At 42.6% G+C, this 26,000-nt stretch overlaps 1 protein-coding gene across 1 annotated transcript; it reads left to right on the forward strand.

Moving 5' to 3' along the window:
- Positions 1-3,299: 3,299 nt before the first annotated feature.
- On the forward strand, positions 3,300-24,531 carry lrrc8aa (leucine rich repeat containing 8 VRAC subunit Aa). The gene is made up of 4 exons (XM_049019808.1): positions 3,300-3,625; positions 4,968-5,091; positions 15,151-17,288; positions 21,070-24,531. Exons 3-4 carry the CDS (start codon positions 15,159-15,161, stop codon positions 21,343-21,345), a joined length of 2,406 nt encoding a protein of 801 aa, XP_048875765.1. The 5' UTR covers positions 3,300-3,625; positions 4,968-5,091; positions 15,151-15,158; the 3' UTR covers positions 21,346-24,531.
- Positions 24,532-26,000: the final 1,469 nt, after the last annotated feature.

Raw genomic sequence — 26,000 nt, forward strand, 5'->3', positions numbered from 1 at the left:
GCACTGGGATCTACTGGTGGAAAAAGTCCAAAGAGCGATGACCTATGGTGGTGCTAATTCCCAAACGCTACATCCTGGTAAGACTCCTTCAGGGGATCAGTGTGCTAGGCATATGTAGAGGTGGATAGTTCAGGTCCGGAAAGTAAAAATATAAACCAACTGTCCACTTTGTATTTCTTTGGGACTGGAATTATTGCAGTGTCTTAAAAACAGGTGGGAGGTGTGGAATCCCTCAGAGAGAGAGAGATCAAAAATGCCCATTAAAAACAGCAGCAGATTGGTCACAGCAAGCATTTAGATTGCATGAAACTGCACCAGGGCCACCTGCTTTGTGAGCGATAATCTTGAAGTGAGAGTTGCTGATTTCTTTGGCTCCCGCCGGAGGACTTTAGTTTTGCATGATCAAAGAGAGCATAAAGAATTCAGAATCTGAATTGGACATGTCCACCTTTGTTGTTTGTTCTATAGATTTCGACGCGTGTCTGGAGTAAGGTGACTCTAGTTTGTCACAATATAACATATTGTCTGGTTTATTACTCTCTGGAGGTCATGCCTACATTGTTTGTGCAGCTAAAAATCTCCAGACTGTGAGTTTGATTCTTCCCTTAGCTCTGTGCCTGTGGAGTTTGCACCTTCTCTACATCTTGGTGTGGATTTCTTCTGGGTACATTAATTTCCTCCCAGAGTCCAAAGCCATGGGGGTTAGGAGCACTGATATTACCTTTAGTGTGCTGTTGTGAACATGTGCGTACAATGATGTCAAATTTGTGAGATGACAATGACACACAGGAAGCTAATGTATTGCTAGTGACATGAAGATTACATTAAATTAAGATGTTGTATTAAATTAGAAGTTACTTCTTTTTATAAACAACTATTGGGCTATTGGACAAACAGTGTTCAGTGCCAAAAGAAAACTAATAGGTATGATGGGGAAGGAAAACTGAACTGAACTGCTTACATGTGGAGGTTCTGTCCCCCTCTAGTCCCTGTCAAACAACAAGGGGAAATGAACCTTTCTCCTATGAACTGATGAGAGGAGCGACATGCAAACCTGCTTATCTCTGCCTGCCAAGACCTGTGTTGTGGTGATGCATGTCCTCCCGTGACGGCAGGGCCAGAGGATATTTTTGACGCTGACTTTTTGATGTCTGGAAAAGAGGAAATACATGACAGATGCTTCTATGCACAGGAAACTCTCTGGGTATTCATGCCTTCTGCAAACTTGTGAGGAGGCTGTTTTTCCAGTAAGTTTCGTGACAATCCACTTTCCTCTCTTGGTTTGGAGTGTTGATGTGAGTATTACACGCTAAATGTTTCTGCGGTCCTTCTCGAAGGCAGGATATGTTTGTGACTAATTGTTTTATTTACTGTACTTTGCCTTTCACAAACAAGGTTACCATTGCACTTAAACCACATACCCATTGTGTGACATCCAAATCTCATACTATTGGGCTAAAATATATGCAACAGGTTAATTAGTGAGAAAGGTGAAAAGTCATGTGGGCACCAGTTGTCCACCTGGCTCATGATCTGCACATGTCAGACATTTGAAGGTGCAGGAGACCTTGCTGACTGTACAATGAGGCTCTCTGGCCTCTTCTTCAGAATCAGGGAGTCCAACAGAAACAGCTGCGATGGTCCTTTATACACACGTGATTGCTATTTATTTAATCACTGTTTATTAGCACAATGCTTTATATTACTGTTTTTTTTGTATACTTGCTATTTGTGTTACTGTCCTGCACTTACCAAGTGCCAAGTAATGTAACAAATTAAATGATTTGACTTAATAATTTTAAGTGAGTCATAAATTGTAATCATAAGTTGTGGGCAGCATGGTGGCTTAGTGGGTACAGCTGTGACCAGTGGGTTTCCAGAGCTGGAGATTTGATTCTGGGGCTTTGATTCTGGTTCCCCCGTGTTCCCAGAGTCGGGGCTTTAATTCTGCCCCCCCCCCCCCCCCCCCATCATGTTTTCCCTGTAGCCCAATAGCCTGTGTTCAGTGTGTGCCTATTATTGTTTGCACTGCTATGCGCTGTCATCCCATCCAGGGTCCTCTCTGCCTTGGTCCCTGTGCTTTCTCTGAAAAACTAGATATAATTATATATTACCGAAATATGGACCATGCAGAGATGATCTTGTGTTCTAGAGTACTACAAAGTTAGGGTCATGACAGGGGGTGTAATATTCCAGACAGTTCACCAGCAACATGATAAAGAACTAGTTTTCTTAGGAGTGTGAACTGTCCGGCAAAAGCTATGAAGCATTTCTGAGGGTTTCCACAGTAACCACCAATGGCCTCATACCAATGACCAGCCTTCCTCTGTAGTCTGGCTGACCTCCGTTCTCCAATAAGTATCTACATTATTTAGAGGAGAGTGTTTCACTGGAACTATTGTACAAGTAATGTGTCAAATTGTGAACTCTTTCACTGGTAAACATTCATATTCTTCAGATCTTCTTTCTCCCTGAATCACAATTCATGTTTGTTTCTTTCTATTGTTCACAATCTGATCTGTGCATTTTAAGCAGGCCTTCATTAAAACTGTTGCAATTAAAAAGTATTTTTCCCAAAAACAATTACTTTGAAATGTGTGGAAATTTTCTATTTTTTCCAGTGTTATATTTCTCTTTTTCAGTAAAGATAAAATATATAAGTAGTATTTCATTATTACACCCATAGAGCCCACTGAACCTGTTTCCGTAAGAAGCAAGCTTGTCTTGGACCGAAGTCAATATTCCTGGCGGATTATTAGGGCATGAAGTAATCAGTTGACAAGATGTGGTTCTTACACGTTCTGTGTTCTTGTAACCTTGGGCAATATACTTAACCAGATTTACTCAGTAACATATGCCGTTCTATTAAGGTATAGCCCGTCAAATTAATAACGTGCCTAAAAGGTTTTTTTTTTTTAACACAGCAAGGACAGACGTCAATATAACAAAACAAGCGTAATAAATACCAGCAACCTAATATGCTGTATGAAACTGGAAGTGGATGGGAAACACAAAATGAACTCGAGTTATACACATAAAATACAAATTCATTATAATCTTGAATGTATGCTTGGGTCATTTTTCAAAATGATTAATTTGACAGCGGACTCGAATTTAACATTTGATTATGGGATTGAGCAAACAATTGCTAGCAAACTGCTAACCGCTGTGTCTTTATACCAAATACCTTGAGTCAGCGAATATATTTGCCATCAATAAACATGTCGGACGCAGCACTTCCGGCCTTCGAAATACTTCCGATTATGACCCTAACAAATATGTCTGCACCCATAATCACGTTTAGGCACAAAGATAGCGTTTTATCGATTGAGGGAAATGGATCGTCCGTATTCCCTTGTCGAATGTGTAATTTTAACTGTTTTCAAAACCTAATAAACTATATCCGACGGTATAAAAACACGGTACCGTAACCGACCGGAGGTATGTCGGAGTATTATTGGGCTGTTTTTTCCTCATTTTTCTGACTCAACTTCCTGGGTGGAGAGTAAAGCGACGGCGAGGACTCTTGCTGCTGCTGATGGAAACACTGCACCACAGACAAACAAAGACAATGTGTCGCTTTTTCATCTAAAGGGAGAATCGCTGTCGCTATTACTGTTATTGGGTAAGTTGCGATATATTAGTTCCGTGTGTTGCTACGAGCAAGATGTTGCGGTTTCATTAGTATCTTGATTTTATGCTGTTAGCCAAGTAGGTTTGGCGTGGTAGTCTGAAGTCTGACAAACAATCAACAAATTGTAACCCGATGTGTTATTGGTTTGAATTTTTCATTTAAAAAATAGCCGTTCAATGGAAATTTCAGTTAAACGATTCCTCTTAAATTTGATGGATTTTGTGAACAGATTACGAAACCGGTATTTTTTGCGCCCCTAATTATTACCATTTATCAAAATATTGGGGCAACCTATTACAGAGGGGTATAAAATCGCGGTACAGCGCAGGCCTGCGTGTCTGGGCACTGACAGGCTTTGGGGACATTGACTATAACTTCGGACGCGGTCCTGGTTGAATGCGCATTACCCAGGCAAGATAAGATCACGTTAATAGAAACTTAGCCGCCTAAAAATCCCCCGGAATTGAGGGAGATCGTCTGTTTTCCACACTGCCATTGTTTAACTTTCACGATTGTCACACGATTTGTCGTGATTAATCAATCGAGTGTGATTCTGCTGCAATACATTTATTTTAAATGGGATTTTAAATTATCAGCGATAAAACGTTACTAACGAAACCGACCCCTGCAAACTAACAGTCCCACAGTTTCGTTACTCTGTGGGTCAAACTTACCACGTATGGCCGTGATATTATCTATAAAATGCAAAGATGACCTGTCTTATTACTAATTTAAAAGTACATATATCTTTAGTGCAATAATATAAAGTCACTGATATAAGTACTAGATTGTTCATCAGTAGCGTTCCTCTTCTTCGTTTTGGTTTTTTATGACTGCTTTAGTTTTTTAAATGTCAATATTTTAAACTGTAGAAACAAAGGAAATAAAACTTAGAATCTAGAAGTCTAATGCAAGTCTAATACCTTCATACTATCATAGTTTAGCGTCTGTTAGTTTTGGTTGAATTCATTAAGGCTGTATAATTAGATGAAAAGCAACGCACTACTGTTCCTGTCAGTACCTAAAATTAGAGTAAAAATCAAGCCCGTTTAGTTGCTGCTTCAGCAGTGACAGTCTTGTGTCATGTTATGTTGAGAATTTGATAAGCAGAATAGGATAATGTCACTTGGGAATGGAAGGGGTTTCAATTAATATACCTGCTAAAATGTCTGAAATGTCTACAGCTGTCTTAATGTGCCTCAAATGCTTATGTACAGTGCAGTTTAATTTGGAGTCAGGTATGTGATTGACATTTGTGTTCAGTTTAGTATTTCTGTTCAGATAAAATCTACTTATTTTGAATAATAATAATAATTATTATTATTTTTAACAGCAGGTGTTGGCCCCCATGGCACAGAGAGAGTCTTTGGTGTCCAGTAATCAAAGTGATGACTTTAACTTGAACGCCCCTTACACACTGCAGCAGCCTCTGAAGTACAGATAACATCACCTGTGGGGTAAGATCTGTGCTGTGCGTCGTGCTCCCTGCGTGTTTGTGTCCGTGCCCCTCTGCGTGTGTCTAGTATAATGCATGTGCCACTTTGCTTCAGAAGCCGTTGGTTCAGTTATTGCCAATGTACCATGGTGAGAAAAAAAAACCAGTGAAATGCATGTTGTTTCATTGTTTCTTTGTTCTTTGAGGGGCATAAAAAGCATGATTTTCATTACCCCATTGTCCCTTGATACATTGTTTATTCATTGCTCTATGATCTATTGAGAATCAGATGAAAATGTCAGAATTGCTTTCATTTGAGAGTTTTATACAGTGCTGTATAATGTACAGTGTACTTTATTATTAATTTATCAGTTACCATATGCAAGCACACAAAAATCACGTTACCATCCGTTGTTGTTGTGCGTAGTTTTGGCCATCCATGGTAGGTCTCGGAGAATACTCGGGGTGGGTGGGGGGCTTCTGTGTTAAAGGCGTCCTTTACATGACCCCATCATTCATAGTACTTGGGGGTGTCAGTCATTGAAGTTTAATTTGCCAGGCTATTTCTACAGATTCGGTTTCAACTACAATATTTTTAAATGTCTAATAAAGCTAGAGATCGGCGTCAGTACAAGTAACCATTGCTGATGTAGTTCAGGGGCTGTATCATAGACAGAAATAACTGCACAGTAATTGCTTTCCTTGCATGTGATTCACTAAATAGCTGGGCTTGTTGGAAGAGTAAATTTATGGTTGGGCCTATCTTTGGTAATTTTGCCATCCATCTTCCTGGTTCCCTTTCGGAAAGGACAATTTTCTGGAGTATTTTTGACAAGAAAAATACCTATCCTTTTCTAAAGGTTACTATAGAGACAGACTTGATTTGGATGTTGGCGTTTCCTGAGTGATTGTCTGCTTGAGGTCTGATGTTGCTTAGCTGGAGTGCAACATTACTGGAAAAAAATACATGTGGCAACACGCCGATCTATTGTCAACTTTAACTTGTTAATACATGTATAAAAATCTTCTAGTCTAATGAAAATAATTGTAATATTTTATGCACTTGAGAAAGCCCTTAGAGTGTAGAATATTGTTCCTGTTAGTGTAGTGCAAGCTGAAGAACATAAGAAATTTATAAACGAGAGGAGGCTGTTCGGCCCGTCAAGCTCATTTGGGGAGAACTTAACTAATAGCTCAGAGTCTTATCTAGCTCCGATTTTAAAGGAACCCAGGGGTTTAGCTTGCACTACACTAGCAGGAAGACTATTCCATACTCTAACTACATGCTGTTTAAAGAAGAGTTTTCTCAAATTCAGTTTAAAATGTTCTCCTGCTAAAAACCTTGGGTTAATTTAAATCAGAGCTAGAACTCTGGGATATTGAGTTCTCCCCAAACGAGTTTGATGGGCCGAATGGCCTCCTCTCGTTTATAAATTTTATAAGTTTCTTTTTAAGCACTGATGCTTAGCACACAGATGCAGGTGATTGTGAATAGAGTGGCACATCTTTAGAGTATATTGAGAGTATGAAAGTATATTGAAATGTTTCATTACCAGAGAAAGAACATTCAGAATTTCCCCCTGAGTTCAGTACAGTTAATTTTAATCTTACCATCATCTTATAAAAAGCACTGTGAAATGTAATTGCTGGATATATTTGTAAGATGCTCCATAAGAAATGCTGGTGACAATGGCAGATGTGACGTCTGTGCTTTTATGATTTTAAAAACTGCAGGCTGTATTGTCATGTACTTGTCAGTTTTGTCAGACTTTACAGTGAGATGTGGATCCTTTCTGCACCCAGTGAGCCTTGAGTTGATCAGGCTCTGTACTAATCACCCCAGACAGCTGTGCCCGCTGCCTTTTTCCTGATCTTTGCTCGTGTGTTATTCTGCTTCCTGTTCTATTGTTATTGACTATGTGTGTCTCTTAGAACATTTACAAGTGTGCTGTTGTACCAAAAGAATAACCCCCCACATTCCCTGTTCGTTCCATTACGTCTGCGGTTACTTAACACAGTGTATCTTTGTGGTCTACTTCAGCACAATGAAGAGTTTTGTATTCATGCCTTATTTTGGCCTCCAAAAGTGCTTTCCCTCTTTCACCCTGGTTCTTCGCGCAGCAGAGAAAGCTGCACTATTCCTTTTGTGTTTCGGCCTCATTTGGCAATGAGCTTGTTAAGTAATTTCATTTGATGGAGTCATTTACCTGATGGCTGGTCTCTTGGGGTTTGGGAATCACCCACACTCCCACTCCACCCTGTGCTCAGATTTCTCCGGAAAGTCTGCTCTCGTAAGAAGAGAGGAACGGAGTTCTTGTTAAAGAATGGAGGGCCTCACTTGCCCTTCACTGCGAGGTCGGAGGGAGAGACGCTTTCCAATGCTGACACTCAATGCCGGTCATAAATGGCCTTGGAACTGGCTGACAAAAGCATCTTGGTACAAGGATTTCCTCATGGTGGCCCGGAGGCCCATGTTTATGGGCTCAGACTGGTCACCTTTCCACCCCGAGTGTCATTCATGTGACAGCGCTCTTGCTTCTCATGCTAATGGTGCTGAGGGAACCACCTTGTAGGCATCTGTTCTCTGCTATTGGGTGTCCGGTCTGGGCAGTGAGGCTCCGCATCCACGGTCCTGCTGTGTTGTTTGCGGCCTGTTGGTTCTGTTGATCCTCCAGTCCGGTGCTTCCCAAGCCTGTCCTCGCACCCCCATACAGTCCACATTTTGGGAGCAAAGGGAGATTTTTTGCATCGTTGAAGTAATATTTAAAATTCATCCGAAGGAGTCCTAGAATTGTCTGCCATGTTGTTTTCTTTCCCCCCTTGTCAGTTTTCGGCAGAATTGGCCCTGTGGGCGATTCTCCCTAAGAACAGGCAGGAGGTGACTCGCAGCTCTAATGGAGACTTGATGAGGAAACACGAGGGGGGGGGGGACAAAAGTCCCTGGCTTTGTGGGGACACACTTTGGGGGAACTGCACTTGCTTCAGAAGGCCTCTGAAGTCTGGATTCAATGAGGGGGGGTGGTCTTCTGGGCTGATGGTGATTCAGGAAAGGCATCCGTTTGTGGCTTTGGTCGGACAAGCAACCCCCCCCCCCCCCGAGCCTCCTCCCAATCCCTTGGTGTTGGGAGACTTGAACTGTGAACCAAAAAAGACTTTATATAGGAAGTTTGTGCAAGCATGGAAATATCCCTTAGAAAAATGCTTCTTACAGGCCTCATTTGTGTCCCGTAGTGTGCCTGTTTCGTATTTAATACAGACCCAACACAGGCCTCGTTTGTGTCCCTCAGTGTGCCTGTTTCGTATTTAATACAGACCCAATACAGGCCTCATTTGTGTCCCTCAGTGTGCCTGTTTCGTATTTAATACAGACCCAATACAGGCCTCATTTGTGTCCCGTAGTGTGCCTGTTTCGTATTTAATACAGACCCAATACAGGCCTCATTTGTGTCCCTCAGTGTGCCTGTTTCGTATTTAATACAGACCCAATACAGGCCTCGTTTGTGTCCCTCAGTGTGCCTGTTTCGTATTTAATACAGACCCAATACAGGCCTCATTTGTGTCCCTTAGTGTGCCTGTTTCGTATTTAATACAGACCCAATACAGGCCTCATTTGTGTCCCTCAGTGTGCCTGTTTCGTATTTAATACAGACCCAATACAGGCCTCATTTGTGTCCCTTAGTGTGCCTGTTTCGTATTTAATACAGACCCAATACAGGCCTCATTTGTGTCCCTCAGTGTGCCTGTTTCGTATTTAATACAGACCCAATACAGGCCTCATTTGTGTCCCGTAGTGTGCCTGTTTCGTATTTAATACAGACCCAATACAGGCCTCATTTGTGTCCCGTAGTGTGCCTGTTTCGTATTTAATACAGACCCAATACAGGCCTCGTTTGTGTCCCTCAGTGTGCCTGTTTCGTATTTAATACAGACCCAATACAGGCCTCATTTGTGTCCCTTAGTGTGCCTGTTTCGTATTTAATACAGACCCCGAACCATCTGAACTCTATATCCAGGAGGGTGTAAACAAGAGTGACTTTTTAAGAATCATATGGAATACAAATCCCATGATGCCAGTGTTTTGGCTGCAGCAGGGAATCTGAGGTGTAGCAGTCCATGCCATTTAGTCCAAGTGAATAGTTCAGAGCCCGATGGAACGGAATCCCCTCTGGACTTGTAAACTGTCAAATGAGAATGTATATAACTCAAATTTAACCAGGAAGATGTTTTTAGATGATGTATTGCAAGAAAACCCAAGTCACGTTTTTTTTGTTATTTGGATACTTATCGCGGAGGTGTTAGGATTGTAATGCCTATGTCAATATGGCTAAAATCACAGCTCACTCTTAGGAAGGGTGTTTCAGTCTGGCTGTAAGTGTTTTCTTTGAGGCATGAAGTGGTCATCGGTTGCTTTCCTTTGGCAGCGTGTTCATGATTCAGTGCTGACAGAGGAGTATGTCGGGCCTTTGTCTATTCCGGATTTTCTGTGCTTGAATCATTTCCTCCGTTTGCTGGAATCTGTGTTTAGTGTCTCCCCTCATGCCAGTCTTGTAACAGGGATAATTCGTGTTCCTCTCTTCCGTGTTTCATTAAATAGTAACGTAATTTGACATTGGGTAGCCAAGGCTGTGAGCCATGGTACAGGGTACACTCAACTGGAGCCTTTCAGTGTCTGCTGAGGGGGAAGGAAGGGGCTGCGTGTAGCAGGCTAATGCTTTGTAAAATCTCTTCACTTGCTTCCTTTTCATTTAATTTTGTGACTTACCTTAGTCTCCTATATGGTGTCTGTAGTGTGCATTCTTATTGTCTGAATGGGGTGCAGTGGACATACATCTATTGAATGTTGTTTACCAAAGGTGTCCATCCTGTATGCAATAGTTTATAATGCACATTGTTATTGGTGGTTGTTTTGTGTGCTCGTTCCCCATCTGCCACCCATTTGCCTCTGAGAAGCTGAATTAGCTGAAGCCTGTTTATGGAGATTGGAAAGGGGAGTGGGCTCAGCACTGCAAACTGAGGCACTTCACTGTTCATTTCTGCCCAACTGGAGCCTGTTTATGAAGATGGGAAAGGGGAGTGGCCTCAGCACTGCAAACTGAGGCACTTCACTGCTCATATCGGCCCGACTAGAGCCTTTCAGTGTCTGCTGAGAGGGATGGAGCTGCGTAAGATGCATCTACGCGCTTTATAAAATGAACGTGCACCCTCTAGCCTGATGGTTTTAATGGCTACTTGGCAGAAGCGCTCCTTGAGAATTTATATAGGTGTATACACCTTGGCGGATTTAGGGAAAAATGCCGTACATAAGGGCTTAAAGCTCGTACTGCTATATGTTAAGCTATGAGGGACCTTTGCCATCATAGCATTTTTGTGGCTGTCCTTTCACTCTTTTGTGGGTGTTTTCATGCTTAAACACTTAGGTTCTGGTCTTTTGATATTATTTAATACTATACATGTATCCACAGTGGTTAGCGTATTTGTTTGTATTGTATATAAATAGTGTACACACCCAGTGATTTCACTATTTGAATATGTTCGTATTTGTATCCATACTTACTCTTTAGCATTTTATGATACACCAGCTGGCTTAAGCCAAGTATTTTTACATCCCACAAGAAAACTATAAAACATTTGGTTGATCAGGAGGAACTATTTATGTGTTCAGGTGAGATGATCTCAGGCGATGTCTGTTGGGTTTTTTCTTTTGAACATATGTTTCCTGTTAAACGGCACGTGTGTGAATTGAAGCCAGAGTAAGGAGTGGTGTGTTCTACTCTGGATTTGCATCTGTGACACCTGCAGCGTGATAGTCCACTAAGCTCGGCCTGTTTTCCTGGATGGTGGCAGCTAAATCGCAGATGAGACTTGTACAAGCGTAACAGTATTATTATGTATTTTTAACTCCTTATGTGTGATTGATTAACGGTTACGGCATATACAATTAGTTCAATGCTGAAGGCTATTGAGCTGATTATAGATGGTCTCTAAGACAATGACGGTAACCATTAATGAGAACCTTATCTCAGGGCTCTGCTTTCCCGCTGACAGCTTCGGTAATCAGGGGTAGCTGGGACTTGCTCTCGCAGTGTTCTTAAGGCTGTACTCAGACTGGGCGGTCCGTACCGCCCCCCCAAGCATGGTTGAAGAGGTGCGCCTGGGGCAGCTTCAGTTGGACTCGGACACGGTGGGATTAGTGTGATTGCTAATAGCGCCCAGGTACGGAATACAGACATAATGTCAATGATGCAGGAGGCGTATGCATGCAGTCATGTACACTGTACATGAACTGGACCCAGAAGGGATGCGCAGATTAGGAAGCAACAGATATTTTTAACAAACACTGCAGCGAATGGATCACTTTGGTCTTTAGCAGAGGTGCAGTATTTGTTGGAAATTTCAGCTGATGAGTATCCAGGAGCTACTGGATGCAGCACACAAAAACTGAGATATTTGGTAACATATGACACTATTTCATATGTGCAGCACAATTAAATGAAAATTGCTGCATTGCATGCTGAAATCTGTTAGTGCCATGTGTCGTTACGCCCAGAGCGACACTAAATAAACCCCCAAAATAAAGGCATTAATCATGAACATCTCTGTGCTGTGTGGCAGCGCTTTTCTTCCTGTGTTTTCTTCAACACAAAACGTCGCACGATGATGATGAAAGCACGCCTGGATCGCTGAGTGCAATGTGAGCGCAGAGCAGCGGGGGAGTGTGAGGTGGGAGCAGTCGTGCTCAGGTACGGCACACGGCAACCGGGCCAAGTGTGAGTACGCCCTACGTAAGAGAGGGGAGCTCTAGGTGCCTCATTTTGCTGCATAGAAAATGACTATCCTTAGTTCTGGAAGGTTCTGCTGTGCTGTTGCCGTGGGGCACCATCTGTTTTGTCATTGGTTGGGGTCCTCAGTGCCGGAATACCTCTGAGGTGGAGGAGTGCTGACACCGAGTGCTTGCAGGGGTGCTTAGAAATGCAGGCGAGTGTTTTACAAACCCTGTGTAAAATTCTCATCCAGTTTCAATTCCTTCACCTGTTTCAGGGCCTCAAAGCCTTAATTGTGTCTTGTTGCATTAGTGGCCTGAGAATGTGACAGTAGTGGGTGAGTAACAAGGTTTTCAGAGTGAAAAATGTCAGGCTATGCAATATTCTGTTTTGCAATTATCTTTTCCAAATGAAAACCTTCATAAAGTAACTGTTAAAATGTTACGATGCATTAGACGTTGTTAGTTCCTATTTGTTTTTTGCATTTATGATTAGTAGTCATTAATTACAGCTGTACCATCTGCCTTTTAACGCTCATTTCAGATTAAACAGACAACTGCTTGGACACCTGCACAAGCTTTTGTCCTTGGTATTAAATTTGTGCATAGTTTTAAAAATAAAGTTTTATGATGTTACAATACATAATGTTTGGGAACATTTTGGTTTTCTAATATATTACACCAACACCGAAGCGAGTGCAGTTGAAAAGACCTAAGCTGTGTTTAATCTACTGAACTCAGATATGCTGCTGAAAACACAAGTGCTAACTCATTTGAAATGAGATCATCCAAATGACCAGAGGAAGGCAAAAACAACCTCAGCGAGTTAGTCTCCCTCTGCCATTTAAGGAGCTTTTGCCAGGAAATTCAGACTGAAAAATAACTATTGGCTATAGGGGTATTTATCGTTACAGATATGCAGTCATACTGGGGGGCAGAGAACACAGGGTTTGTCTGAATTTTTGTTTTCCATATTTATAACGTCCAAATAAGCACCTTGGATTTTATTATTCAGACTCGGTGACAGACATATTGTCTGTGACTTACAACTTCCTGATGTTGATTGCATTTTTTAAAATAATTTCTAAACAAATTCTTTTTACCCTGAAATTGCACAGAACCGCTTCACCCCCGTGAAGGCCGCTTGGGTTCTTCTTTTTTTGATATAACATCCTAAAATTACTTTTAAATAAAAACCCTGACATTTGAGGTACATGCAAATTTACGGACGGATGTTTTTGTCGTCTTAATGGGTTTTAGGACCAGGGTTTTGCAGCTTTTTATGAGTTTAATGCTTTCAGACATTTATGGTTAAGTAATCGAATTCCCTTAATTGCTGAAATATCAATTCTAATTGTTTTCTTATTCTGCTAATTTGTTTAGATGGTTGCACCACTTTTGGACTTTAAGATGCAAGAAAATGTCAAAACTATTATTTGAATGTATTGAAAATATTCACAAAGAGATTTAGCACAGTAATCTTAGGTATGCTATGTTTTTATTGAAGTTTTTTTTAATGACTTATCGACGTCATTCGTTTCCTCGTTTTAGGCTTTTCACTGGGTTCTGCTGCTCTGAGCTACATATCATTGTTGTCTTTCATGCAGTAATAAGAAGAGGAGTGGAAGGATAATTGCGGATTCATTATCTGTAGAGTGACACGTTCATCTCGAAGTGTGCACTCTGCAGTTGAGAGCACTGGGGGTTGTGCATTGGCTTTTTGAAGCACTGTATGGGTGGGCTGCGATGGGCTGGCCCCCCATCCTGGGTTGTTCCCTGCCTCGTGCCTGTTGCTTCCGGGATAGGCTCCCCCGCGATCCAGTAAGATAAGCGGTTTGGAAAATGGGTGGATGTGAGGGTGGATGTGTGGGTAGATGTGGGTTGGCCTCCTTTGGAATATGGATCAGGTCGAAGGTGCTGCTGAGGCAGAGTGACTCTCTCTCATGATGGACACAAGCAGGATCCCTGCCTCTATTCCCATAAATGCATTTTGGATAGTTTCACTCATGGTAATTATACAAGTATGTGGGGAAGGTAATGATTGCCAAAACGGAGATGATTTCAGCAGGAAGTACGAAGTGTCTGTGCTATTTTGTCCCGAGGGATGATATTTTGTTTTTGTGTGCTCTGTGAAAGCTCAGGCTCAGGCAGAAGGTACGGTATCTTCAGACTGTATGAATTCTAAAATGCACGCATTTGATGTCGGTGATATTTAATGTCAATTATAAGCTATGCAGCTATTTTTAGTTGTTTTCTGTTTGTTCCCTTTGGAAATCTGAAGGAATCCTTACGCTGTATTAGAAGCTCCTTCCTCAGTAGGGCGTGGATGATTAGATGGACAATCAGAGGATGTTCTGGCAGGGATTAGGTGGGGTTCATTTGGTCGCTAGTGCCCCCCCCCCCCCCCGGCCAGAGCACACACACACACACACACACACACACACATGCAGTGGTCCCAGGGCACCTGAAACTCCAGGAAATGAAGAGGGGAAAATAGCACAAAATGTCTGCTTATGCAGTGCTGCCTCCTACCATCGGAGCATTTGTTTTGCCAATTTCCATCAGTCGTCCCCCCCCCCAAATCTAACCTTGTGTAACGAGGGTCCGATGGCTGGGTGTCAGACTTCCACATGTCATTTCTAAAACTTTAACTTCTTATGAACTTTCACTGATTTTATTTTTGGGTTAAACCGAATTCAACTCTATGTCCATTCAGAAATACCCAACCTGTGTCAGAAGTTTCACTTTCCGAGTTGCATGTTTCCCTGCTTCTTACATGTATAGTGTGAAGCAACCTGCTGGTCTAGCAGATGCTGCATCGCTAGCAGAAGCTGTCAAAGGGCCGCCTTAAGGAACAAGTGCTGCTAGGTTAAGTTTCCAGCGAGTGACCGGAAACAAGCGCAGATAATCTTGGGGACAGGAGTGATACAGAACGTGGCAGAATAAAAGCTATTTTAATAAAGCACAAAATATACCAGAGCGTCCAGAAGTGCCGAGTTTACAGAACTGAGCTTATGGTCGTCAGAAATTTCCAGAGTTTGTGTCTGTGCTACTTCCACCTTTACCTGTTTATAATCGCAGATGAGATTAAAACACTGATGTTTTGTCAGTTGCAGTTCAGGCACTTGACAACTATGACTGTGACAGTCTTGTCTTTTGACTGAAGGAGAGCCTTCCTGTTTCATAACTGGGTTTCCTGTTCTTTGGCAGTGCCAGACCATAGTACGAGTGCACGGTCTTCTTACATGACCGTAGAAATCGCATGCTGCGTTCTGTTGTCTGAATATCTTTGCATCTCTCTCGTCGTCTGTCTGTCTGCAGGTAAAGCCATGATTCCCATCACAGAGCTGCGGTACTTTGCAGACACACAGCCAGCATATCGAATCCTGAAACCATGGTGGGATGTCTTCACAGACTACATCTCCATCGTCATGCTGATGATCGCGGTGTTCGGGGGCACGCTGCAGGTCACCCAGGACAAGATGATCTGCCTGCCTTGCAAGTGGATGATCAACACAAGCTGTGACACTTACCCACATGGGCGCTATGTCCAGAGCAATCTCTCCTCAGTTCTGCCCTTTGAACCGAAGGGGATCCAGTATGACCTGGACAGGCACCAGTATAATTACGTAGATGCTGTGTGTTATGAGGACCGATTGCACTGGTTTGCCAAATACTTCCCTTATCTAGTACTCCTTCATACGCTTATATTCCTGGCCTGCAGCAACTTCTGGTTCAAGTTTCCCCACACTAGTTCCAAGCTAGAACACTTTGTGTCCATTTTGCACAAGTGCTTTGACTCTCCCTGGACGACACGGGCCCTGTCAGAGACCGTGGTGGAGGAGAGTGATTCAAAGCCCCCGGGGAAGATGAACGGCTCCATGGACAAGAAGACCTCAAGCATCAGTGAGGATGTGGAGGCCAGCGTGCCAATGCTCCAGAGGACGAAGTCTCGCATCGAGCAGGGCATCGTGGACCGCTCCGAAACTGGTGTTCTGGACAAGAAGGAAGGGGAACAAGCGAAGGCACTGTTTGAGAAGGTGAAGAAGTTCCGCCTGCATGTGGAAGAGGGTGACATAGTGTACCGGCTTTATATCCGCCAGACTATTATCAAAGTCATCAAATTTATTCTGATCATCTGCTACACTGGATACTATGTCGGCATGATTCAGTTTAGCGTCGACTGCAGTGTGGACATCGAGAGCTTCACGGGCTACCGGATGTATCGCTGTGCTCATCCACTTGCCACCCTCTTTAAAATCTTAGCAGGCTTCTACATCACGTTAGTGGGAGTCTACGGCCTAATCTGCATGTATACCTTGTGCTGGATGCTAAGCCGTTCTCTAAAGAAATACTCGTTTGAGTCGATTAGGGAAGAGAGCAGCTACAGCGACATTCCCGACGTAAAGAATGACTTTGCCTTCATGCTGCACCTGATTGACCAGTACGACCCCCTCTACTCCAAACGCTTTGCCGTTTTCCTTTCGGAGGTGAGCGAGAACAAGCTCCGGCAGATGAATTTAAACAACGAGTGGACCCTGGACAAATTGCGGCAACGGGTTACGAAGAACTCGCAGGACAAGCTGGAGCTACACCTCTTCATGCTAAGCGGCATCCCAGACACGGTGTTCGACCTGTTGGACCTCGAGGTCCTGAAGCTCGAGCTCATCCCTGATGTCACCATCCCACCCATTATTGCCCAGCTCTCCAGTCTGAGGGAGATGTGGCTCTACCACACGCCAGCAAAAATCGAGGCCCCTGCTCTGGCATTCCTACGGGAGAATCTCAAGTCACTGCATATCAAGTTCACTGACATTAAAGAAATTCCTTTGTGGATTTACAGCTTGAAGAACCTGAGCGAGTTGCATCTCACCGGGAACTTGAGTGCTGAAAACAACAGATACATTGTTATCGACGGGCTGCGGGAGCTGAAGCGGCTCAAGGTGCTGAGGCTGAAGAGCAACCTGACCAAGCTGCCGCAGGTGGTCATGGACGTGGGCGTGCATCTACAGAAGCTGTCTGTAAACAACGAGGGCACAAAGTTGATGGTGCTCAATAGCCTCAAGAAGATGGTGAACCTAACAGACCTGGAGCTCATCCGCTGTGACCTCGAGCGCATTCCACATTCTATCTTCAGTCTGCACAACTTACAGGAGATTGACCTGAAAGACAACAACCTTAAGACTATAGAGGAGATCATCAGCTTCCAGCACCTCCACCGGCTCGTGTGCCTTAAGCTCTGGTATAACCAGATCGCCTACATTCCCATTCAGATCGGCACACTCACCAACCTGGAGAGGCTCTACTTGAATCGCAACAAGATCGAGAAGATACCCAGCCAGCTGTTCTTCTGCCGTAAACTACGCTTTCTGGATTTAAGCCACAACAATCTCACCAGTATCCCAGCAGATGTTGGATTCCTTCAGAACCTACAGTACTTTGCTGTGACTGCCAATAGGGTGAGTTCCTCATTTCTGTCCTGGCCTTTAGTAAATAATAGGTGTGGCTTCCTGATACTGTATACATAGACTTAGTGAAGAAAACTATTAACAGAATGGCATTTTCAGTGAATTTTTGAAGTGATCGAGTCAAACTGTGGTATTTAAATTTTATAAAGAGAAGGAAATGTATTGAAATTTGTATAGCGCACATCAGTATAATGTGTGTTAGAGCTTCATGCTCCATGTCTCCGAGTAGCACATGCTGTTCAGTTTGTAGCACGGACGTCAGTGGCATGCACACCAAATTGTAGAACGGACTCTGTGAATTTCAGTAAAACGCTGTTCCATGAGGTCCAAGGACGGTGCTGACATTTGCTCTATTATGAGTTGTATTAAATACATAATTAAGTTTTCAAGGGGTATTCAACGTAGGGCTAGTGCCTCTCTGCCGGTTAGTTTGCCTCTCTGCTCTGATAAACGCTTCATACAGATCTGTGCTCTCTCTCTTTCCATCTCTCTCTCATACATAGTGCCAGTGGTGCTGCTGGCATAATCGTTACCTGTCCCTGCGACAATGTCCCCAATCCTCCATAACGCCAACGTGCCCTGAAATAATGCTAAAGTAGGGGCTGGGCCGTATGACAGTGTTATCAGGAAGCGGTGATATCAGACAAGCAACCTGACGTCTATGTGATGGTGATTAACTGGCAATTTTCCATTCTTCTAAGCTGGGACGTTAGAGGCCTCCCCCTGCCTTGCATATGTTGCCCCCCCCCCCTCACCAGCAGCTACATACTGCAGCCCCACCTACCCTCAGGAAAACACTTAGTGGTTTGCAGGACGTCTTAAGTGTGGTGGCTCTTTGAATGGCTTCTTTTCGAAAGGCTTTTAAACATAATATTACAACTATATCAGCAAAAAGCTTTTACTTGTTACTGTCACTGTTTGTGTGCATGCATGTGTGTTTTGTTTCTAAATACGTCAGTATCTAAAGTTCAGGCCCCTTTTTCCTTTAATGCTAGGGCTGCCACTAATGACTTTTTTCTGTACATTAATTTATCAGTGATATTATCAATTGGTCGATTAATCAAAGCGATTAATTTTCCTCCAGAAAATCAACCTGAACATTCAGTTTAATGTTATCAGCTGTATGTCATTGCAGGGCTTTGGATAATGGGCGCCAGTTTTTCGGCATTATACAAACATTATTTTCACCCATAATTCGATAAGTAGATTAGCGGTATGCCAAAAAATATTAATGAGATGCGTATTGTGGTGCCCAAAAGTTAGTAACCTGTATAAATTTGCCGTATCCTCATGCTTCATAAATTCGATTAGCGAAGCATGTCGCATGCAACACGAGCGATGGGCACTGAAGTCGCGATGAAAGCAGGGGGACAGACTGTGGTAAATACGGTAAAACAACGTTGGTGGTGTGGTAGTGCGTAGGTGGAGCGCGGATTAACGCCACTTTTTTTGCAAATATGGTTTTCATTTTTATTTCAGTTCACAAATTTTCTTTTTAGTGTCCGTTTCAGTTTTACTATAGCGGCACATCACAGAACCATCAGTTCATGCAGAATTTTAGCCTAAACATTTTCACAAACACTTATTCAATGAAGATTCCAACATAGCAGGCAGACACCCTTATGGCTTTTATAATGAGTGTATTTAGCAGCTACAAGGACAAAAGATATGAAGAAGCTCTCGATACTGATGATCATTTAATAAATATGAACAAACAACACGGTGGTTTTGCTTATTCTGCCGTTCCATCGCCTCTGCGGTTTCTCTTCAGAAGCTCCTGCACAGCGCTGCTGTGTCATCGTAAATCATGATGGTCATTGCATTAAAATCATAAAAAAGTCTTTCAAATATTGATGTCGACCCATTTTCTGCATCAACATGGAGTCGACTAATCGCAGCTGCCCTATTTAATGCACATTCCTGTATAGTGGCATGTTCAAGCATGCGTTTAAGGCTGCGTCTTTATCTGTTAACACTGTATGTGCCTCTGTTGGCCTGATTTATCCCGTCAAAACACCCATATAAATCAGTCTTATTTATATATGCTGCTTTTTGTCCCCCTTTATTGTAAATATCATGCCTTATTTTTTATGTACCTTTTGCAGGTGAAATAATAGCACTGGAGCTTAGGGAAGCTAAGATAAGATAGGACTTTATTGATCCCACAGTGGGGAAATTTGCTTGTTAACGCAGCTCCAGACAGATAGCAAGAAAGAGTTTACAAGAGTAAAGAATATAAAAAAAAATACAAGAATAAGAATACAAAATAAAAATAATATAAAAAAGATAGAGCACTAATACAATAGTAGTAATAATGCCTATGTGCACCCATACACCGTATGAAATATGGGTAGTGGGCTGTGGAAAGTGCAAGTAGTAATAAATATCAACTATTACTACTATATCTACAATTTACTACTGAGGTAGTGCTGGGCATTGGCATGTACATATATACACCCGTTCTATGCACCTACATCCATACATACATACATCCATACATTATATACAGATATGCCTCTACATATACGTAAACTGTAGATGCATAACCATAAACATACACATATACATGCACATGCCCATACCTCTACAAGGTGCGTTATGTGTGAAGTGGTAATGAGCTGGTACTTTATACATTACAGTAGGTGAAATGATCGCACTGGAGCTTAGGGGAGCTGGTACTTTATACATTATTGTAGGTGAGATGATCGCACTGCAGCTTAGGGGAGCTGGTACTTTTATACATTACAGTAGGTGAGATGATCGCACTGCAGCTTAGGGGAGCTGGTACTTTATACATTACAGTAGGTGATTACTAAGCAGTTAAAAGTAAATATCTGCTATGTGGAATTATTTTAATGTCGACGAAATCAGTACTAGAAATGCATTTTGCAAACATCGCTCTGGTAACATTTCATGTGCATGATCTATTAATAAACATTTCAGTACAACAAATTTGATTGGTCATCCTAAGGTGATACAGTTGAGAGTATGAAGAGTTTCTAAAAACAACCCAATACATTTCAAGAAGACTGCAGTACTGCCGAATAATGCTAGTCTGTCAGTAACGTGAGCATTTGGTAGCAAAAGAAAATTCATGCAGTGTAGAAAATATGTATAAAATGTTATAAATATGTGTACAGTTATAAAATACAGTGATCTTGGGACTGTTATATGCCAGTTCTGTCATTCAGGGGAGTTTTTTAAGAGCTCGTCAGTCACATTCTTAGTCAGTCTCACTAGGGTGATGTCATTTTAGCATCTAGTTACTCATCACTGTCTTCCTTTAATTTGTTACTAATATAATGTACAAAACACTAAAAAAAGTTTCCCATTATTTTAAATAGAATCTCCAGTCCTTTCCCTCTGACAGCCCCTCCCCGTGCTCCCCCATCCCATCCCCCACGTCCGATGTCGCGGATGCCTTGGAGTGCCTCAGATTAATAACGTGCCCATCAGGGGGAAGCCAGCCAGAGCGTGACTGAGACCTGGCTGCAGGGATGACACCCCCTCACTCATTTCGGATGCACCCGAAAATAATAAATGAAAATAATATAAATATGCTGCACATTGACTGTACGTGATATGCGTACCGAACCGAAAGACTCCAACCGAAAATGTTTGGTATGGATTTGTGTGCCATTATATTCCCACTGAATGGTCATTCTGGTAAATCTGTATTTTAAGAGCTAAGATGGTTTATTTAAATGGCACATTCAGTATGGTGTGGATCAGCAAGGCGGTCTTCTAAATGTCTACTGTCTCTTGTCCCTAGATCGAGATCCTGCCCCCCGAGCTGTTTCAGTGCAGGAAGCTGCGCACGCTGAACCTAGGCGGCAACTGCCTGCAGACACTTCCGTCGCGCGTCGGCGAGCTGACGGGCCTGACGCAGCTGGAGCTGAGGGGCAACCGGTTGGAGTGCCTGCCTGTGGAGCTGGGCGAGTGCCGCCTGCTCAAGAGGAGTGGCCTGGTGGTAGAGGAAGACCTCTTTAACACCCTGCCGTCGGAGGTCAAAGAGCAGCTCTGGAGGACCGAGAAAGAACAGGCCTGAGCAAGGCGTGACAAGTCCTAGAGGATTCTAGAATATTACTGCCCCCCCTCACCCCCCAGGAGGACTTTCAAGTTTTTGTGAAAGTTGTTGCAGAGGGAGGGACGGGTGGTGGTCGGCCATTAAACGATTGGCGGCATCAAAAACTAGCCAGTGAAGCTTAGCTTTTACCTTTCCATTTCAAGTGTTTCTGTTATCTGTAAGCAAATCCATGTGACTGAGTAACAGATGGGGACTTGGAAGTAAGAACAGAAAGCAAACTGAAAGTGAAGGTTTGAAGGGATGGACGTCACGGTCAGAGGGGCGCCCTGCCTGATCCTCTGGGTATGGCAGCGTCATCGGGCCACCGCTTGTGTACGTTGTTGGACAATGTTTCTGAGGTGGCGGTCTCCAGGGTTACCCTGCTCAGGGTACCACTTTCACGTGATCTCTTTCTGATTTTGCGTTTTTGGCAGTTGGGCCACGCGGTCTGAATTACATTCTTGTCCGGCCGGGCAGTCGCATGCAAGAACATTCACATCTCACTAACATCTACACTAATATCCATGAAACACCTAAAAATGGAGAGCCTGAAACTTACCAGGGAAGACAAGTTCACAACTAATCTACATGTATTTCGAACTCAGTATGGATTTTCAGCACTACTCGTGGGCGATGCCTTGTCGTAATGCATCGACCCTTTGCTGTCGCGATGTTCTCCATTTGTGCTGAGAACATGTCATGGATCTGCATAGTCCGTTGGTGCACTGTTGCTATCATGGATATTTAAGAACTTATAATGAACCAAATATAACTTTTTATCCCAAGGCGTGGTTTGTATTGGGACTTCCTCTGAGAGAGGCCTCAGTGTGCGTGCAATATTTTCTTACATGTTAAAAGAGCTTGAAATCCATTCTTTTGGTTAAGCATCTTTGCCTTAGGTTTAAAGGGAACTGCTACAGTCGGATTTTTGCAGACCAGCTAATAATTGTTACTAAAACTGGCCTTAACGTACATGTATCGTTTTGCTGATAACTGAGGTGATGCGCGTATTTGTCCATTTGTAAAATAAACATTTAGATGTCTATGTTCTCAGAATTGGACTATGAGTCCATAATTTAATGCAAAAGTAATCTAGCCAATGTAACAAGGTTTTACTCTAGAAAGAGAGAATAATTAGATTAGAATGAAAATAAATACCCGTATTCAAAGGCAAAAGAAGACGCGGCTCTTAAATTGGAAAGTGCTCCATGTATGTATTTTTAAGGCATATTTAGGGTCGGTGGGCCCTCCTTTCCATGGGCCGAGGCAGTATATATACAAGGCTGAGCCCCCTCTTGTAGACACCAAACAGGGCAACACCCACATTGTAAAGAAACGTTCCTCTGCTGTCCCTTCAATGGGGGGTGATTGTGAACTTTGTTTGGGGGGGGGGGGGGGGGGGGCAGGTTTGGAGTGACTGGCCTCTGAGACTGCTGCTAATCCACAGTTTCTCAGAATAATTCTGTAATGAATGAGACTTGGATGGTCTAGGGTGTTTGAGTCCGTACTTTTTAAGACTAAAAGAACCTTTTGGTTCTAAGAACCTTTTTATTTCTAAGGTAAAGCAACGATGATGCCAACGTTAGTTTTCCGAATTTACAACGCTGACCACGCAGTTACATTTGCCTCCGATTTATTCTTGAGAGAAAGTTTCCTGAGATTGTTGTTTTTCTACGTTCAATAATGTCAGTTGCTGGTGTCACATTTCTCTCTAAATCAACAGCTCAGCAAAAACTCTGTTTCCAAAAAAGGGAAGTTACCAGTTTTAGGCATTATTGTATTGTATACGCACATTATTTTCATATTCATGAGTCTGTGCAGTGAACTGCGTGTAGAGACAATCAGTAGGTGCATTTAAGCTCGTTTGCATGTTGCGCCCCCTTGTGTGAGATTGGAGTAATACATTGGAAGCCTGCGTATGTCCGTCTTGTACATGAATCAAGTATTTTGACCCAATAATGGTTATTTGGGCATTTGTAGATAGACCTCATCATGCCATATTAAAATGTAAAGTTATTAATTTTAACTTTCAGTGATGGCTTGTGGACATCTGATGAAAAATACAAAGTACAGCCGTTAAAATGATGCAGTAAATTTCTGAAATACTCCTTCCCTCTGTATGATTGGAATACCTGTTTTTATTTATTATTCCTTCTAGTCTGTTTAAAATGTGTCATTTACAGATCAGAATGGGACCTGAGAGTTATGTGTCTTTGAAGAATAATTTAATTTAACATTTTGGAATATTTAATACCTTCATGCAAATAGGTGCAAAAATTGCATTATTTTTGTCATGAGTTGCAATACGGCCACGATATATTGAGAGACAAATGCCAGTATCTGTAAAGGGTATTTGTCTTTCTGAGGGGTCTGTGTCTAATATGACCAGCACTGGAGCTCTCCTTAGTGCATGAAAGACAGGTGAGACTAATCTGATTTATCAGTGTTTGATGTAGTGCTGTTACTCTGGAGGGACTTTTTAAAAGCTGTCCACAAAAATGAAATGCATTTAAAAAATCTCGGATGCATTTTTGCCATCTGCTGAGCAGCAAATCCTTGTGTCCAAAATAAAAGGGGAGGGACTTTGAGTGTCTGGCTTCTGAGCTAAGCAGTATTACCCATATTATGGTTAGGTTGCATCGTCGTAGATTATCTTTGCTTATATGGTCATTGAAATGTAACCCTGTATATGGAGGTAAACGGTTTTTTTTGTAAGTAGGCTTAATGACAGAGGCAGCTTGTCTATCGTTAGTTCCAGAGTAAGAGATTGTGGGATATTCTAATGCACGGTGTCAGCCACCAGCTACAGCACATTCGCAGGTGTAAATAGTCCCCGGAAATGGCCCAGATCCCCGGGGCTCCATTGCACGTGTGCCGCTGCCCCATTCCCATTGGTTGGTTCCATCAATATCATACAGTTTGATGTTTCTAACATAACCCATGTCTTTTAAATTTTTTTTTTTAAATGTCAACATTTTCATGTTGTGAAAACAACAGTATTTTTCCCACATTGCCAAAAACCTGAGTTTGAATGATTTAAATGGCTTTCTCGCTGTACACGTGAACAATGTCAGTAGGTTTCTTCATTGTCAGTTGGGATACATATGTGTAGCTTCTTTTTAACAATGTTGACTTCAAATTACAATAAACATAAGCGTAGCACCATAATTTGTATTAATGTGTATTTTTCCATCAGAATACAGAGGCTTATTTCTTTTATTGTGGATGGATTTGCTCGAAGGCCTGAATTGGGCCGTGTTTGCCTGCACCTAACAGGTGAGTCATAGATGCAGAGGTGAGGCCTTGTTTGAAAGGTTGCTTGTTTGCTTCCCATTGGACCTGTGAGCAGAATCCCAAAAGGTGCTCCAACCAGGTACATCGAAATTCTTTGTACTCATGGGTGTAAATTAAGGGGGGATGATGGCATTGTAATCCCTCAATAATCGAAACCAACCAATGCAGCCCCCTGGACCCCCTTAAATGAGTGGGACCCTCACCCACCCCAATGCTCAACCCAAACTTATGCCCTTTGTTATGCTCTTAGGAACAGCAAATAGAAACATCATCATGGTGGCAGTTGGAGCTGTTCAGCAGGAACATGGATGCAGTAAAGTAATACATTTAGTGTTTGTTGGGGTGGAAATTATGGCACTTTGACAGTCCCTTGTAGAATTACTGCACTAGGACTAGCACTACATACTGCTCCGTGATGTTAGGCAAATGAACGCTCAGGGTGTGCTTTTGGACAAGTGATTCTCCACATCTGTATGGAAGCCTCCCACCACTGAATCAGGCAGTGATCTCCAGCAGCCTCTGTTGCTCCCATGTATAGCTACCAAAGCTAACCACTGCCCTATGCCCCATTGTCCCTGCAGTCAGTGTTGCAATGCTTCAGTGTCCTGCTTATGCAATCTGTACTGTAGCCCCATTCAGGTCTCTAAATGGGCTTTTCTTACAAATCCATGTTTCGTGTTCTGTGACGGTGAGGAGTTCCAAGATCTGCAGGGGCCTTGAAATGCAGCCACTGCTCCAATGGATCCAGAGGAGCCGGATGAAATATTTCAGGTGTCTTGTCAGGATGCCTCCTGGTCAAATCCTGGGCCTCTTAGCCGTTGTTGCTCTTTAAAGACATCATTTTGCAGCTTCCTCATTGAAGACCCCATCAGGTACACTGTGGGGGAACTGCAATTGTAGAGTTCTAAAATACTTGCTTTTTCATAAAGATAAAATGAATTATCAAATGCTTATACTGTAGTAGGGGCAGGTTATGTACCTCCTGAAGTTTAAAGTCTAGGGCCTGTTATTGAGTAACGAAAGTTACTGTTTAATTGAATTTGAGTGTTTTAATCACGTGGGGCCCCAAGTCACAAAAGGATAGTGGCTGGAGTGTGATTCCTTATGTCGCTCCTGGTTTTGCTCCCCTTTCCTGATTTGCAGTTTGCACTCCACCATTTTCACACGTGTGTATGCTGCCTCTCACATCACAATGCTGTCCATATTTCCAGACAAATAGATGGGTAAAGATTTTTAAAACTCCTAACATATATGTTGGGTATTTGCTGTTGACTTCAAGAAAAGATTTATTAGTGTAAAAAATTTTTACTTATACAGGATGAAAGATCCAACCGATATATTAA

This window comes from Brienomyrus brachyistius, chromosome 7 (assembly GCF_023856365.1).
Source record: "Brienomyrus brachyistius isolate T26 chromosome 7, BBRACH_0.4, whole genome shotgun sequence".
In the NCBI taxonomy this organism is placed as follows: Eukaryota; Metazoa; Chordata; class Actinopteri; order Osteoglossiformes; family Mormyridae; genus Brienomyrus; species Brienomyrus brachyistius.

Excerpts from the sequence above, each read along its gene's own strand:
- lrrc8aa (XM_049019808.1), top strand. The coding sequence starts at position 15,159 with ATGATTCCCATCACAGAGCTGCGGTACTTTGCAGACACACAGCCAGCA. Across the intron at positions 17,289-21,069 it reads TTGCTGTGACTGCCAATAGG|ATCGAGATCCTGCCCCCCGA; the intron begins GTGAGTTCCTCA and ends TCTTGTCCCTAG.